At 36.5% G+C, this 18,383-nt stretch overlaps 2 protein-coding genes across 2 annotated transcripts in view; one reads left to right on the forward strand and one right to left on the reverse strand.

Annotated features, from left to right (window-relative positions):
• Positions 1-201: 201 nt before the first annotated feature.
• On the reverse strand, positions 202-14,306 carry LOC127414175 (protein MEMO1). The gene is made up of 9 exons (XM_051651979.1): positions 13,958-14,306; positions 10,590-10,671; positions 10,445-10,513; positions 9,858-9,970; positions 9,284-9,395; positions 7,929-8,071; positions 7,162-7,238; positions 6,166-6,270; positions 202-5,568 (listed from the first exon to the last, which is right to left on the reverse strand). Exons 1-9 carry the CDS (start codon positions 14,016-14,018, stop codon positions 5,437-5,439), a joined length of 894 nt encoding a protein of 297 aa, XP_051507939.1. The 5' UTR covers positions 14,019-14,306; the 3' UTR covers positions 202-5,436.
• The window catches only part of LOC127414158 (WD repeat-containing protein 27-like), a 90,652-nt gene continuing 82,164 nt past the window's right edge, over positions 9,896-18,383 (forward strand). The window contains exons 1-5 of the mRNA XM_051651952.1: positions 9,896-9,994; positions 16,301-16,474; positions 16,586-16,730; positions 16,847-16,971; positions 18,076-18,189. Coding sequence (XP_051507912.1) covers positions 9,986-9,994; positions 16,301-16,474; positions 16,586-16,730; positions 16,847-16,971; positions 18,076-18,189 — 567 coding nt within the window. The 5' untranslated portion in view covers positions 9,896-9,985. The remainder of the gene's footprint in view (positions 9,995-16,300; positions 16,475-16,585; positions 16,731-16,846; positions 16,972-18,075; positions 18,190-18,383) is intronic.

The raw sequence follows: 18,383 nt of genomic DNA on the forward strand, positions 1-18,383 counted from the left end.
ATTGTTCTAAAAATCTTTTTCTTCAGAAGAAAGGAAGTCATACACATCTGGAATGCCGAGAGGGTGAGATCATTTACATTTTTGGGTGAACTACCCCTTTAATCTTGTTAAAGACTTCGTACAAACTGTTCCTTAACATGTTAGAAAAACTTTAAAGCATCAGAGAGGAAAAAAAAAAAGAAAACACCACAGCATTGTAACTTTTGTCATTACACTTTATTGTTTGTTTTTTTGCAACATCAGCCATGACCCTTTAGTTATATCTGGCGAGAATTCTGTAATGCTTCAATATAACCTGAGATTCAAAAATGACTCCACTAAGGAGCGCTTCAGTTAATTCTGACATAGGTTTGACAGTGTGTGAACTGCTATTTTCTATGCAGTAGTAGTTAGAATAATAATCAACGGCACCAACATAAAAACGGAAACAATTCTAACAGTACAGGATGAGAATAATTCTCCAGAACAGGTGTTGGGCTGGGCTCTCAGACAATGAATTGGTGAAGTTGATAAGTCCCTTCTACTTTGTACATGTACAGTGAAAACTGATCCAATGCAGTTAAAGACAGACTAAATCAAGTCCTTTCTGACCTTGGGTAGATGGAGGGTGGAAAGCACAGGACAAAAAATTAAATGTTTAACACTGACCCAAGGCACATTTGCATGGTATGACATGCTTTGATTTCTGTTTGAGGATCTGGTTTGAGACACTCAAACCTCAGTGGGGATATAGAGGAGCTTTTGCTGTTTTCCCTCTCATGGTGACCAAGTGTACTGAGGAGATCTCGCTGCATTGTGCTCTTTGGGAAGCCTGGAGTAGATAGGATAGGATAGGTTAAGAGGAAAGCTAGACAAATGCCTAAGCCAAGAAAGTGGGACTCAAAATTGCACCTCTGGCAGTTCCTCGATACGGGTGTGCATCACTAACTACTGGTCAGCTATTAAACATGGCTGCCAATTATGGGAAATTAAAACGATTAAGAATAAGATTAAGAAGAATAAGAGGATTCTGGAGACGTGAAGTATGGAGGAGAGAGCTCACCCTTGTAATTTTGTCTCAAGCCCTATCTGCGCTTTAAAGGAATGTTCCGGGTTCAAACAAGTTAAAGGGATAGTTCATGCAAAAATGAAAATTCTCTTATCATTTACTCACCTTTACGCCATCCAAGATGTGTATGACTCTTTCTTCTGCAGAACACATATCAAGATTTTTAGAAGAATATCTCAGCTCTATTGGTCCTCACAATGCAAGTGAATGGAGATCAGACCTTTGTAACTCCAAAAATCACAAAGGAAATATGAAATCCATGACTCCAGTGGTTAAATCCTTATCTTCTGAAGTGAAATGATAGGTGTGGGTGAGAAACAGAACAACATTTAAGTCCCTTTTTTACTCTAAATCTCCACTTTCACTTTTAATTTCAGATGTGAATGTGAAACTAAACAGGCAACACGTGTCTTTCAGATGCAAAAGTGAAAATGGATATTTAGAGTAAAAAAAAAAAAAATCACTTACATTTTGACTGTTTCTCATCCACACCTAGCATATCGCTTTGAAGATATCAATTTAATCACTGGAGTCGTATGGATTACTTTTATGTTTCCTATATGTGATTTTTGGAGCTTCAAAGATCTGATCACTGTTCACTTGCATTGTATGGACCTACAGAGCTGATATTTTCTTCTAAAAATCTTTGTGTTCAGCTGAAGAAAGAAAATCATACACATCTGGGATGGCATGAGGTTATTTGGGTGAACTATCCCTTTAAGTTTAATCAACATCTTTTGTGGCCTAATGTTGATTAGCACAAAACATAATTTCGACTCGTCCCTTGTTTATATATAAAAGCAAAAGTCACGGTTAGAGTAAGGCAATTACAATAGAAGTGAATGGGGTCAGGCCATAAATGCAAAAGTATCAATTTCAAAATTACAGCCACATTAAGTAAACATTAAACATTAAATATGTTAACATTATTTAAGTGTGATAAAACTCCAGCCTGTTAACAATACAGAGAATACCAAAATCCACAAAAGGAGGGAGATCATTTTCATATTTGGCTCCTAATCTATGGAAGAGTCTTCTAGCACTGCTTAGAACTCAGACACACTATCTCAATTTAAGTCTAGACTAAAGACCTATCTATTCAGCCAGGCATACACCTAATATATCACTCAATTCATAGTTATGCTGCTTTAGTTAGGTCTGCCGGAACCAATAACACTTATCTTATTCTTTAACCTTGCTTTAAAATGAATGGCATCTACGCTAATTTATTCTATTTCTTTCTCTGTCTAAACCTCTGGATTTATCCTGATGTTGCCAGAGCCTGCCAGATCCATCTCCGATCCTGCCTGATGTCTGACTCCCACTGTGTCACTGAGTGATGATGACCAACTGCAGCATGTGCCAGCCAGACTTCACTTCAGTCTACCAAGACAGACTTCACAGAGTATGAATTGATGCAAACTCAAAGACATGGGATTCTACATGAGCCTCTTTCTTAAGTATGGGCTCAGGATGGAGTTCACCAAAATTACATGCCATAAGCTTCCAGCCGGACTGCAATGCTCCTCAACTACATAGAAAATGATTTAACCACTAACAAAAGCATTCATCGGCCAAAATCAATGGACAATGCATCTACGTGTATTTCCTCAGTTAATTCGGGATGACCTCAAGGACTTTAATACTAAAATTTATAGTTCATACAAAATCATTTTAACCATTGACCTACAGCACTTAGTTTACTAATTTTAACCACTAATAGTTCTAAACATAACTAATATTGGCATTATATTTATTCATTTTCTGTTATACCATAATTTAATGTACAGCTGCTTTGAAACAATGCCTTTTGTGAAAAGCACTGTACAAACCAATTTGACTTGATAAAATCAGATTTACCAGTATTATCGTGTGCACCAGGTTAAAGGGTATAACCTGGCTGTAACGTTGTCATGAAAACCAAGTTGTAATACTGGATATAACTTCACACAGACAAGGTTAAGCAATTTTATCACACTAAAATCAAATTAACATTTATAACGTTTACGTCTTGTGGCTGTACTTTTGAAAGTGTATTTTAATGTTAATGGACTGGACCCATTCACTTGCATTGCAAGTGCTAATGTTGGGTTCGAGTCAAGTCTGAGTCTGAGTCCAAAAGGGGCCGAGTCCATATGAATCTGTTCAAGAATCTGAATTAAAATTGTATCCGTAAACTCTAACAAATCAATATTTTTAACTTATTTTAACCTTCATAACTAAGAAAAACAATTAGTCAATATAAATGCAAAAAAACAAATGTCAAAGTGGTTTCAGAATGAAAGCATATGCTTTAGGTATATGAAGACAAAACTGTCCTTCGACAAACTTCTTATTGCGTTCTGTTGACATTTAAATTATTTGTTGCTTTTCCCCTCCACTCAAACATACACCAAAGAAAATGAAAGCTGTGTTAGTCATTACAACCAGAGTTATTATTTCAAATTTTAATTTAGTTTTTATTTCTACTTCATTTTCAATTTGTCCATTCAATTTAGTTTAGTTTAGTTTTATCTAAAATTATGGGTGAAATACATTTAATGTAATTAATTAAATACATTCAATGTGTTAAATATTTAATAAATGGTAATATTAAAAGATTTAATAATGCCCATAAAATTAAATAAAACAACATAAAATAAAAACAGAAAAGATCAGATACCATTAAAAAAATTATTTATATTCTACAGTACTACACTTCACACTTTTCAGTCCTCTGCCGTGTCCAGGTGTAGCCTACTTCCCTAAAGTCAAGTTCAAACTCACCTTGGGCTGATGTTTCGTTCTTTTCACATTATATTTAGTATGGATAATAGGTGAATAGAGACTTCTCCCCTCACTTGTGTTCTTCATTGTATTTTCTGACTTTTTTGCCACTGAAACGCAAGTGCCAGCTTTACAGGTAACACACAGAGGCTGCGCTACAAATATGTGTACAAAGTTGTACAATTTCCATAATGGTTGATTTCATCCATCATATTAGTTTAAATGTCCGTGATACATAGTAAATTTGATTTTGTCTCGATATAGTCAACATTTTTCAGTTAGAATTGACTGCGTAGTAAGCGCGAGTCTGATAAAACGTGTTCTATTTAATAACTTGCAGAGTTGGGGAACATACTTTTTAAGGTGTACTTACGTTATTTATATTTCTGGATGAGAGCAGCAGAGCATGTCTAGCTACTTTCCCAAGTTGAAAGGCTCAAGTCAGAGTCAAGTCCGAGTAAAAATGCAGAGTCGTGACAAGTCCAAGTCCAAGTCCGTTAAAATTGGACTGGTGACTCTGACTCGAGTCCGAACTAGAGTACCCCAACTCTAGCAAGCACCTTAATTTAACCATGATTTTCGCCTTTTTATTATTATTATTGTTTTATTAAATAAATGAGCAATGCTTAATCGAAATTAGATTAAGGTAATCAACATTAAGACAAATGTTGTCGATAGAGCTTAACACGTATTGATCCTGGAACATTCCTTTAACTCAAACGTACTGCACTTTCAGAAGACAATACTCTCCGTTTATGCTACCACACAGTTTGTGATTATATGTTAAACTAAAGCATAATAAAGTTAAAGGTTAAATAACAGTATTTAACGGTATGCAACAAAGGGAAATAGCAGTAACATTAAAGGGAAAAATAAACAGAACAAATTAAGAATCAGAGAACAGACTTTAATTTGACTAAAACAAAAGTTTAGCTTAAAAAAAAAAAAAAAATCAATTTTTGGTATATCCGGTACAGTGGTGGGTTAGTGGGTATTGTGTAGCCCTTTTGTTAAAAACTACAACAGTAGGCTTATGAAGGACCAATGCAGAAGCTATTACTACAAATCTCAGGGTGTGCATGGAGCATGTTGCTGTCATTAAATTAATTTTTCTCATTACTTTATCATTAGACAAGATATGTCACTTTTAATGTAGATTATATATGCAGACTTGCATAAAGATTGCAATGGCAATATGGATTTTTTTTTTTATTTAAACTTTTAAATTACACAAGGGCTCGCTGGACACCTAAAGTCCCTGGAGGTTCAAGAGCAGATTGATGCCTCATTAAGACCCTTCCATAACAAAACAAAAACAACCAAAAACCTGACCTTGCAACACCCAAAAACTGACTGCATTTCAAGCTATAGCATAATCAAAGTTGCCTCACATGGAAAAACAGGGTAAAGGTGGTTAGGGAAAGGTAGAGGAGGTTAGTAACAAGTTACATCTGAACTCAAGGTGTGGATCCCAGCTGCGACAAGCTTCTTACGTCCTTTCTAAAAGAGGCAGGGAGTAAGTGAGGGGGGTATGGGGATATATGGTCAAGAACAGGGCAGAGAGGTGAGGCAGGATTCTGGGGTCTTCTAGGAGGCTTCTGTGGCTTCCGGGAGAGTTCACCTCAATGAACGATGAGAGCTCCAGCAGCGTAACTCACTGAACTGTCCGACCAGTTTCGGCACTGGCTCGACTGAGCATAGTTTAGGAAAGAGAAGTTCATGTCTATGCCGCTCTTTTTCAGTTCCGCCACGGCCTGGTGGAAGGAGACGAATCATGGCAAAGTTAAGCAGGTAACACTAAAGATACTTTTAAACTGATAACACTAATCTTTTTTTGGTGGGGGGGGGGGAATTTTCTCCCCAATTTTGGAATGCCCAATTCCCAATGCGCTCTAAGTCCTCGTGGTGGTGTAGTGACTCGCCTCAATCTGGGTGGTGGAGGACGAATCTCAGTTGCCTCCATCTGAGACCATCAATCCGTGCATTTTATCACGTGGCTTGTTGAGTGCATTACCGTGGAGACATAGCGCGTGTGAAGGCTTCACGCTATTCTCCGCGGCATCCATGCACAACTCACCATGCACTCCACTGAGAGCGAGAACCACATTATAGCGACCACGAGGAGTTTACCCCAGGTGACTCTACCCTCCCTAGCAACCGGGCCAATTTGGTTGCTTAGGAGACCTGGCTGGAGTCACTCAACATGCCCTGCATTCAAACTCGCAACTCCATGGGGTGGTAGTCAGCGTCTTTACTCACTGAGCTACCCATGCCCCCCGATAAGAGCTTCCTAAAATGCCTCGAGGGAAATACATGAAACCGTTCAAATGAATCATTCATTAGGTACTTACATTTAGAAGAACACCGATGGGATGGCGACCACAAATAGTATTATGATATTTCTTCAAATAATTGCTAAAGGAGATGGGGTCCAACTGTTCTATAATTCCCATTCCCTAAAAAGGAAATTATATTTCATCAACACCAACAAAGCCTTCCTTTTCTGATCCCCCACATCATTACTGACATTAATAGTGTTGTAACATTGATAAAAGCTCTGAAAATGTTCAATTGTACAACAAAACACTATGGTATACTAGATGTAACAATAATAGGTAACATTTTACAATAAGGTTGTATATGTTAACATTAGTTAATGCATTAGAACTAACAATAAACATTTTTATGCTAATGTTATATTATAAATCTACTATTGGTCATTGTTCTTCATACTAGTTCTTAAACTAATGTAAACTTAAACAACTTTTAATGTTAAAAATTTACTTATGTAGAAACTGTCATTACCCAAGATTAATAAATGCTTTAAAAGTATTGTTCATTGTTACTTTGTGTAATGACTGTGCTAACTAATTTGAATATATACATTATATATATATATATATATATATATATACACATATATATATATATATATATATTCACTAATAAATTAATATTTCCTTGCAGGAGCTCTAGATCAAACTTGATTCTTGTCCGGTATTATAAACTACCATACAGAGGGTGAAAGGACTTGGACCAGTTGGTAAGAATTTAATGAGGTTGGGTTGCTCAAAACATCTGTTATTTGACAAACTGTCTTGGGTCGGAAGTATTAAAGTCCATCTTTGAATCACAGGCTTTCACGTCAAAGTAACCATAACAATGGCTTTCTAGCTTGGAGAAAAATTCCTCACCTTTTTTTTTTTTTTCCAAAACCACCAATCGGATTAGCAATTGCAAATGGCACCACATTGTGAATCCAAACCTATAATGGGCCCCTTGCATGTAAACCCCATGTCAAGTGAGTCACCAAAGGCAAAAAAACTAAACAAAACAAACCGGTTTACCATTTTGTCAAGGTGCTCGATTGATCTGTGGATCTCTCCTTGACTTTCATCATAGTAGGTGTAACGGAAACGCTGACCTACAGAAGACACACAACAGACTGATTTTCAGAACATGAAAAAAAAATGAATAGTCCTACAAAAATCCTAAAATGAATAATTTAAGCAGATCACAGCTTCAAAAGTGGATACAGTGAATAGATACATAGTGCTTTCAGTGGATACAGCCCTGATATATTCTTTAAATCCTGTCACTGAGTACATGCAAATGTCTGTGGATTTACTGTTGTTAAGAGGTGTGGATCTCTTCTCAATGGGCAACAGGGTTAGGGAGTAACTAACTAGAAATAGCGATGTTACTAAATTAACTACATTTATTATTTTTGTTTTCCAGAAATTAGCAGTGGCGTAAAGTGACAAAATACTATTTTGTTGGTTTTTAAGTCACACAGCATTGCACGCAGCTTTACAGCTGGGCAAAGTAATAATCACACACTCTCCTAAAATGCCCTGTTCTATTAAGTTCAAGTTAAATGTTGTCACCCTGTTGAGATCCTTATTGTGTGAGAATTAAAGCTCTGATTGAAAATATATACTAGCTAGCAAATATATATAACTACCTACAGTTTTCAAAAGGGGAACTTGATTGCAGTTTATCTACTTTAAATTATGAGTAGCTTTGAAAGAGTTTCAAAGTAGCTTCACTCACAGTGGTGAGTGATAAATAGGATTAATGATAAAAGAAACCAAGTGTGTGAGCTGACACAAACCCCAGTGGCAGAAGTCAGAGGAGATGATGAAGAGATTGGAAGGGTCGGCCAGGTATTTGCTTAGCAGCTTGCCATATTCCTGCTCTTTAGACTCACTCAGAGCACCCACTAGCACAGGGACAATGCTGAACTCATCTTTATGGCTGTCATTGAGAAACGAAAGATGGAATTATTTGCCAAATCATTCAAAACATATAGTGGCCATGCCTGATCTAATCTCTCTGTTGGGATTTCACAGGTATAACAATATAATGTTTCTAAAAAAAAAAAAGCTAAAAAAAATATTTAAAGTCCATAGAAATGTTTGATTGTACTGTTTGGAAAAAAAGTTTAAGGGAACATTAACTTTCCTATGCCCAATGCATACTCAAATGTTTTAATGGAATAATGGAAGCAGTTGCTGGTTCCTGCATTACCAACTTCAAAAATCACAGAACATTCATCACGGCAAACTAATCAGAGGCACTGCACTGGGTAAACAGATCCTGACAACATAATCAGTGGATCTGGCAGAAATGAACGAGCATTAGAGTGGGACTGCGGGTCAATAATGCTGCTCTCTCGCATAAAGATGAGGCGAAACTGTGATCAATCCTATTTATTCGCTGGGCAGATGCTGTCCAACAAAACGCAATGCATATCTTATGAAGAGATACTTCAGCAGGAAGCCAATTATACAAATCAGTATGGCTACAACTAATAACTATTTTGATAATTGATTAATCTGCCAATTCTTAGTTCACCAAAAAATTTAAAATCTCTCATCATTTACTCACCCTCATGCCATCCCAGACGTGTATTCTGCAGAACACAAATTAAAAAATTTTAAAGGAATATCTCAGCTCTGTAGGTCCATACAATGCAAGTGAATGGTGACCAAATCTTTGAAGCTCCAAAAAGCACATAAAAGCATAACAGTAATCCATATGATTCCAGTGGTTTCATCCATGTCTTCTGAAGTGATCCAAATGGATTTGGGTGATTGTCTACTAAAAATCTTTGTTTATGTTCTGCAGAAAAAATAAAGTCATACACATCTGGGATGGCATGAGGGTAAGTGATTTTCATTTTGAACTATTCCTTTAAGCAGATATTCCATCTTCCATATTGTATTGTCTGCCTTGACACAAGATTTTGAGACAAAGTTAAAAAGCAAACGAGCAAGGGTGACTTGAAAATTGTATTGCGACACCACTAACATTTTTGTTGCTTGTGATTAACTGCTAGCATTTGAACTATTTCTCACTTGTAAGTGACTTTGGATAAATCCTACTGCTAGATTTTTTTTTCCGAATGGCTTCAATGTGCAGACTGTCCAGAATTTGATGTGCTAACTATCCTGATAATGACATTACCTCTCCATGGCTTTAGCAGTGTAAGGCAGATGCATCTCAATGCTGTGTTCATCTTCATCTGTTTGCAGACTCATCCTCTCAAACATGCCCGTTTTCCATAGATCAGCATAAACTGCCAGAGAGAGAAGAGATAGAAGGGGGAAGGGGAATGCTGTCCTTTAAATCCCTTTTGTGTTTTCACATCATTGGCTTGGATTGAGGAGTTACAAACAGAATGAGTAATCCACAATACTGAAAAAAAAGCCTCATTAATGTGAATATCATCAAATAGATTATCTATGTCATTTTTCTGTTGCACATTGAACATTTGCCATGTTAATGGACAATGGCAACAGCTATTAGAACACTATCAGCATCTTGTGAATTCAATCTTATTATATCAAATATAGTCATTTCTGACGTGCAAATGGGAACACAGCAATCTCTTCTGCAAGGCTCTGTTTGAGAGCGAATGAGCCAGAAGCAAAACAAATATTTGGATGAACACCTTATGTACATTTGTCATTCAATCGGTGTGTAATTCTTCCCAGGCTTTTGTTTAGTAAGTGGGCAGGGAGGAAATGAGGTTGCTTACCCTTCTGGTCAATCCTCAGGTCGTACAGTGGCGTTCTGTAGACCTCGGCAGGGGAGAGGGCGCAGCGGGACAGCGGCACATGGTGAGAGGGGCCGAGAATGAACACCCTCTGACTGTGGGGCAAGAGCATGCTCAAGGTAAACTAAACATTATGGCTACTCTAAGGTGCACTTACTAAATTTTCCCTTGTTAAAAAAGTTTTAGCCCTAAAGAAAAGAAGTACTTTTGAAAAATATGTTTAAAATTATATACTTGAAGACTCCAGTCATATGAGTGGCCACGAAAAAGCTCTTTTGTTTTACATAGAGCTGGTCACCTCATTGGGGCAACCATGTTGAGATCATCACATGACCAGCCAAATACTAAAAATGTTATCTCGGTAAACCGCTATTATCGGACTTTCACTGAATCAGTGAATCACAGCTGACTGCAAATAAAGCATTTCTACAACACCATTTTGTAACTGAAAACTTTTAATTTTGCGTAATGCCGCATCCACGCCATTAGGTGTCATTGTTAGTACAAGATCACATGAGGTTAGTCCTGAGAGCACCTTTAAGAGAATTTAAAGAAGCAGGGCCACTTACGTAATGGAGGGGTCCACCTGCTTGTAGGCGTGAGCAGCACATGCACCACAGTAAGTGTAGCCAGCATGCCTGCAAAGGAAAGCACTCTAAGAATGCAGAAACACAACTAAAAAAAAATAATAATTTGTTGTTTAATTTAACATACGGAGCTATTATGGCTCTAGCTGGACCTGCTGTAGATTGTGCTTGAGATAACCAGCCCTCAAGTTGTGCGTTAAGCTGGGATCCTAAATGCAAAGACAGAAAAGCATAGCATTATCAAAATGATAGGTAAAGACATCGTTTGACAACTTTAACACCTCGCTGGGGTAGCTTATTTAAGTGGCTTCAAATCATTTATTTTACATAGTTATTCCAAATGTACAATTAAGGTCACATTTGTTAACAACACAAGTTAAAATGAACTTACAATGAACAATACTTTTACAACATTTATAAATCTTGGATAATGTTACTTTTAACATACACATTTTGTAAAATTAAATGTGGTATATGTTAACATTATTGTATTTTTATTAACCAACAATAACAAAAAATGACCTTGCTCCCCAAGAGCACTATATTATTATAAAGTGCTCCCCAAGAATCGAATCGAAAATAAATGGTTAAGCATATGCAAGATATAAGAATTCAGATATACAAATGCTGCTGGTTACATTTTTAATGCTTACCTTTCAATGGAATGTTAAGATTTCCAAATGTAATGTCAATTTGACATTTTCTCAAAAAGTGTAGCATTTGTAAAACAAATAAAAGATTGCACACCTTTGGCTACAATTGCAGTTAGCATGGAGTCTGTACACATTAAGTTCTTCGGGTTGAATTAATTGCAGAAGTTTCATACTAAGGGTTATAAGTTCAGAACAAACTCCTAACCAGAATATTTGAGGAATATTAATACAGTGTTGCCTTGCAAGCACTGTAAATATTCTGTTCTCCCTAGAATGGAGATGAAGAGATTTTATTCAGTCAACAGAAGTCACACTTTAGCCTCCCTTGATAACCTTGAACATCACATTTGAATTTTGCACTACAAGCATTGATTCTAATAAACTGATCTAATCAATCTCCATATCCTACAGCCTTGTCCTCCTTTTGCGTAACAAAATAAGGCTCTATTGAACATCCTGTATTTTTTATATGTTAGTTAACCTTATGTAGAGAAAAGAATTTACACCTCAATTTCAGGAACAACCCTAATGACCCTCAAGTGATTGCAAGCAGTACTAAACATTGGTCAAAAAGTTCACAACTAATGTTCTCATCATAAATTAAACAAACAACGACTCAATAAGAGACATTGCTGTGCTGAAAACTGTGATGATTTCAGCAGCTTTTCAGCCTCAGCCAGTATCATTGTCTCAATTCTAATGACTTTCTTATCAGAGTCTGACAGGAAGAGATAACAGTCCTGAGGACCGGTGGACTGATCAACTTCAGGCGATTATGTAAAAGGACACAGTAAAACTACAACCAATTTGGTCACATTTTAACAGTTCAATCAAATCTTTAAACTGTAATGAATCATAAGATTACATTACTAACAATATTCCCAAGAGCAACCAGGTCTGAATACTGATGAATATGCTACAGTAGTTAATTATAGTGGTTGACCAATGGGTTTTTTTATTTATTTTTTATGGGGGATGTCAGTACAGATATCAAGAAAGCAGGGTGGCCAATGGCTGATATGCATAATACATTTAAATGACAGCATAGGAGAAGTTTAATTTTAAATGACAAATAAACACACAATGTTTGATCAAACCACAAATTTACCACAAATAGGCCTACTTGAAAACAGAAAAATTCAGTTGGCATAATTTGGAACACCAATTTTTAATCTGCCATTTGGCCACATAGTTATTGGCCAACAGCGATTATCTCAAAATATAGCTCTATCACTAGACATTTGATTCAAAGAGTATTCATGGAACATATTCTTAATGGCTGGTGAACATTTACCGATCACGATCTTCAAACTAGACCAGTAGTGCCACCTTTGATTTTTGAAGGGAATGAGCGAGGAAAAAACAAAACAAAAAACAATTATGGGAGAAATGTGTCTCGAGATGTTCCTAGAAGGCTACTCAGCCTTACAGTCTTCATACGGTTAAGATTTAGGATGGGGGTGGGGTTAGGGCATCTGCTGCCTACCAGGAACAAATCCAGGCACCTATGTACAATGGGCCAAAATATGAGGGGTCATGCTCTCTATTGGCATATTTTTTTTAATTAATGACCTAATATAATAACTCTTCAAGACCACACATGCAAATATTCAAAAATCAGTTTTAAACAGGAGATTATGTTTACAGAGGCCAGCACTACATATACTACAGTGTATATATGACAGTATAATCCAGTGTTTGTGTGTGCTGCACTGGAGAGCTTTTGTCAAACATCCTTTGTTACTGCATGAGAAAAAAAAACACAAACCAAAAAAACAACACTGGACTCATGTGCTGACTGTGCTTACTGCATTTACTAGAATGGAAAAGTACACATAAATGCTGATTGATAAAATAAATGGATGGACTGACTTAAAAAAACAAAACAAATGAAAAGCATGTTTTTATTCTCCATGAATACACAGCTGTCATGAACAGATGAATCATATATACTTCATCAAATAGCATTAGCCGTTAGCAGGGTCAATCCAGCTACTGAATTGCAGCTGAGGTTTATCTGTCTGGATTTATTGAGTCAAAAAGTGTGGCCTGGAAACATTAGTGTGGATGGTATATTAATCTGGGGTGTTTGCTTGTGTAGTGTGTATATGAGATTCACACACACACAGGCTAACTGCTGGCCTGTTTTTGTTCTCAGCTACTGATTCACACAGAGAAGATACAAATAACAGAAACACAACAAAACTCACAGCCTGATTGAATTAAATCCACCTCATTGTTCCTTGAATTTAAATGTGGTTCTATTTCACTCAATAAAAACCAGAAATGGATTAGTTGGTTTTTAAATTTAGTATGGATTAGTTAATTATCATGACATAATTAACTAATCCATAAAATAATAAATCTAAATGTCAGGGGAATCTAACTACATTGCATTTTATGATTAAGTTTACACTTTCGTTAACTGGTTTGGTGAGCAGAGGAATCTTTTAAGTGCTCTTTTAAAACACACACTTGGTGTGTTTTGGTTTGAAGAGTTATTAAAGCTGGTTTGTTTTAAAACAGGACAGCATTTCAGAAAAGGGGCATTTATAAATAAAACAAGAGGAAAAAACGCCCAATGGTCTTTAAACCGTTTTAAGCATTGCTATTTAAAAATTCCCAGCTGATCTCTCAGCCTGTGTCTTACAACCTAGTGAGCTGCCTAACTAGGCAGCATGTTTTGCCATTACAGACAGGCTCATCAAAGCCCTACAATGCCAAAAAGGCTACCTAGGTAGGCAGCTCACTAGGTTTCAAAACACAGCCATACGCACAGAGACACTGGAGTGAGCTATAGCCGGACCTCGGGCCCGGGCCGTTGTCGGGTCTCTGGTACTACCTGAGGCCGTGTACCAGCTGCCGGCGTGGCTCGCTTCTCTGCACACCATCCGGTTCGACATCTTGGTGCCCACGGCGCCTATCTTGGTCCAATGAAACCTTGTCGGTGGAGGTAATAATGAACTAAAAAAAATGGGTAAATATGCTAGCACAAAAAAAGTACAAGCCTATACTGAAGCTGCGAGCTCAGATAAAGAGTGTTATATAATGTTTATACAGATTTGAGGCATATAAGTGAAGAAGCGTCAATATATAAAGAGGTTGATAATCTGGTTGTGAAGAACAAAGATCCGACCAGTTCATCCGCTCGCAGACAAGTTTGTCTCTGTTATCCGGCTGTGCTGGTTTGGCCTAACTCGGCTTCCGTTCCTTGAGAAAACTGGGCGGGGAGAGTTGATTGACAGAATAAAACGAGAGACTGATTGGTCGATGAGGGAATAAAGGCGTGTCCGAGGAGATAATGACGTAAAGAAAGCTTTGCTGATTGGAGACCACAGTGCGTTTGGCTAACATTCATTGGTTGAAAACAAATGTGGGCGTGGACTCGAAGATCATTCTATTTGTGAAAACGTTGAGCGTTTGTAAAACCAGAAAATATACTGTGCAGAAAGATACTTTTGGTCTTTAATTTTCAAATGCGAATGAATATTTTTATGGTAATTAACTAAAAAATTATGAAATGTCACAGGGAACGTGTTTGTTTGTCTAAAAATTGAAGGACCAACAAATCATATTCCTTTCTTTCATGAGATTTGTTTGGCCAAGGAGAAAAGTATACTGCTGGCAACAGCCCCTTATTTGTCTGGTAGATACAAGTCATTTAAAAGTACCATAGACTGAAATATATTAGTAACTAAATTTGTATCGAAAGATGAGCCGTTTCAGGCAATTCTATGTGTACTAGAATTGTATGTTTTATAGTATAAATTCTTCAAATGACACGTCAGATTAAACAGTTTCATCTTCGACTCTTTCTTACTTTATTAATGTCGTTTTACTTGAAATAATGAAACTATTTTATTTAATTCCTCAATTAAGACTTCGTTCCTCGTGATAGACGTTTGACTAGTGTTTGCCACCAGAGGGCATCGTTGCCTAGAAGATCAATTAGCTGTATTTTTTTTCTAGGAAAAGCTGATTGGATAGTTCACTCAAAAACGAAAATTCTCTCACCGTTTTCTCACCCTCATGCCATCCCAGATGTGTATGACTTTCTTTCTTCTGCAGAACACAAACAAAGATTTTAGAAGAATATCTCAGCTCTTTTGGTCCTCACAATGCAAGTGAATGGTGACCAGACCGCTGAAGCTCCAAAAATCACATAAAGGCCACATGAAAGTAATCTATAAGACTCTGTTGGTTAAATCCATATCTTCAGAAGCGATATGATGAAGTGTGGTTGAGAATCAGATCTATATAAAGTATATATATATATATATATATATATATATATATATATATATATATATATATATATATATATATATATATTTTTTTTTTTTTTTTTTTTTTTTTTTTTTAACCATAAATGTAAACTTTCACTTTCACATTCTTTAACATTTTTGGTCGGGACAGTTTAAACAAATAATAAATCAGACGCAACAGATCTGATGCACTCTGCACTAAGCATATGTATCCAAGTTAAATCAATTCGTCATGTCAGATCGCAGTCTGTCATTACATGAACTGCAAATATATGTAATAAATATATGTAAAATATATGTAATATATGGGAGGATATATAGGACTTTGGAAATTGTATTTGCAGTTGCGTTTTCTATTTTTGGACGCATAAATTGTGACATAATCCAAATGCAATTGCAAATTACATATTACCGTTTGCATTTTCATTTGCACAAACGTACAACGTCTGCTATGGGATAATATACAGGACTATTTTTAAACCAAATTGCAAATTATATTTATAAACCAAATCCCATACTAATAAGCAAGGGAAAGTGTTAATGCCACTCGACTGAAAAAAAAAAAAATTCAACAAATCTACCGTGCCCTGTCAACATGTACACTGACAGAATTGGATATCATTAGGGAGTATCGTACAAACTAGTACGGCAATTGTCCCTTCTGGCTTACCGTCCTCGAACTGTCCGGTTTCCAAGGCAACAAGGACGCGAGTACTGGGGGATCACATGCCATAAATGAATTACAACGGAAATGGACGGATAGACTAACTTGAGTTAATTTCTTCAATACACATAAATTATTACAATCTTAAAGCTTGAACAGCAGCCTACATTTACAGCCTACATCAGGTAAGTGATGAAGGCAATAACGAAGCTTCTCTGTTAGCCTACTTTGAAAAAATCATTGTGTGTTCCTACAGAGGACTATCAGGGACTCCATGGCTGATGTGATCTCAGTGCAGTATTGGATTGAGAGGTTCTCTTTAACTTGCAACAAGCCAGTGTCCCACCTGCAGCTTGCCTGCTGCCCATCTCACTGTGCTGTGCCATGGCAGGACAAGAATATAAGGGTTTACACCACCAACAACCTGGAGGTCATTAGTGATGCACTTATATCCACCGAGACTTGATATAACCCTTTATTATACATTTAGGATTTAATATATAAAGCAAGTAACAGATGCTGGTTTTAATGTTTCCGGCAGCCTCCATTGGAACTCACTGGTCACCATTATGAAGTCTCTGCCATGGTATTTGGGAAAGTGAGAGATCGTCTCATCCTTTGTAGTGCTTCAGAAGATTATGTGATTGTCTGGGACATTGATCGTTCCTACAAACAAATCAAAGAGGGTAACTAGAGTAAAATCATTCACTCTGTTTTCTATCCCATCCTGATATAAAGACATGTAAGTCTCAAGACTGCTTTCCTTAATTTTTCTCTTTTAAACATGACATCTGTGTTCCAGGTGTAATTGCCTCAGGTAGAATTATTGGCTCACTGCTTGGAAGGGTGGTTCATCTGTCACTATGTCCACAGAATGCAAAAGTGGCTGCATGCTCAGGTTCCAGAGTATTTCTATTGAATGCTGAGGTATGAAATAATATACAAAACATTTTTGTTCAGTGAATTGCTAAACATGCCCATCAAATAAAAGGAAACAAATGCATTTTTTACTCATCTCCAGGTGCATCACAAATCTTGTATCTCTTCTCTACAAATCATTCATATAGAACATTCTGTTATCTAGATCAGCCCTTTAAGATGAGAGATAAGGTTAAAATATATTAAACCAGCTGTAAAAATAAAAAATCAGTATAAGCCCCTCAGTCTTGTGTCTTAGAGTTAAATGACCTTTCATCTGTCTGTCTGTCCGTCCGTCCGCCCGTCTGTCCAACCATCCATCTATCCATCCATCCACATGACAAAACACAGGTTGTCCTGTTTAATAAATCATATTATTTGTGATCTAAACAACAAAATTGTGTTTCTCTTCTAAACTTGTTTTCTTTGCTTTCAACTAATGTAATTTCCTAAAATGTTGACTTTGACAGAATAAAATATGTAGGATGAATGTGAACCAATCAAGTGTTCAACAACAGTGCAAAACTGACATTTGCTGCTTGTTAAAAAAAATGTATGCAACAAAATTCTTGAACATTTTGTCACAACTTCATTTTATTGCATTCAATCTACTTATTTTTTTTAAAAAGTTGACTTAATCCATTTGTGTTGGGACCACATGAATACTTTATGTTCACATAACTGAAACTTGTCCGGGAATTTGAAGTTCCCAGCATGCTTTGCATGGGACTTGATGCGAAAAGCAAATATTTTGAAATTACGAGTTATTTCTGTATTTTATTATGTATTTATTATGTTAAATTATGTATTTTTGATGCTAATGTATTAACTAAACTAGCATAACCTAATACAAGTCAGTAATGTTACAAAAATATTGGGCAAAACTGAAGAAATTAGTCATGTTAGGGACACATAAAATCACTTTGAGGCTACTTAATTGGGTCATTTAAAATCAGTTTATTCCATCATGCTGAAATTACGTGAACAAATTATGTTTTCTGACAAAGAATTAATGAACTAAACCAAGAGAAACTGTTTTTTTTTTATTTAATTGATTCATGTGAAATCTATTTATCTATTCCATAATATGTATGTGGGTTTTTTTTTTTGTAGAGAGAGGAAGTGCTTGGATTGTTGAAAGGGCACCTTGGTCCTGTAACTGCCACAGAGTTCTGTCCATGGGACTTAAATGTCCTCATTTCAATCTCAGAGGACCGTACATTTAAGGTACAAGCATATGACACAAAAAAAGGACAACATGGCAGTAACTTTCCTAAACATGGAGGGCTCTATTTAAGCGCAGTGCTACACGCAACAACCGTGCACTACATCTTATCTAATTTCGGTGAGAGTGCTAATTCTAAGTGCAATTTTAAAGCCAGCGCAAAGCGCAAGTGGGCATGGGTGGGAGTTTTTGCACA

This window comes from Myxocyprinus asiaticus, chromosome 23, assembly GCF_019703515.2.
Source record: "Myxocyprinus asiaticus isolate MX2 ecotype Aquarium Trade chromosome 23, UBuf_Myxa_2, whole genome shotgun sequence".
NCBI lineage: Eukaryota > Metazoa > Chordata > Actinopteri > Cypriniformes > Catostomidae > Myxocyprinus > Myxocyprinus asiaticus.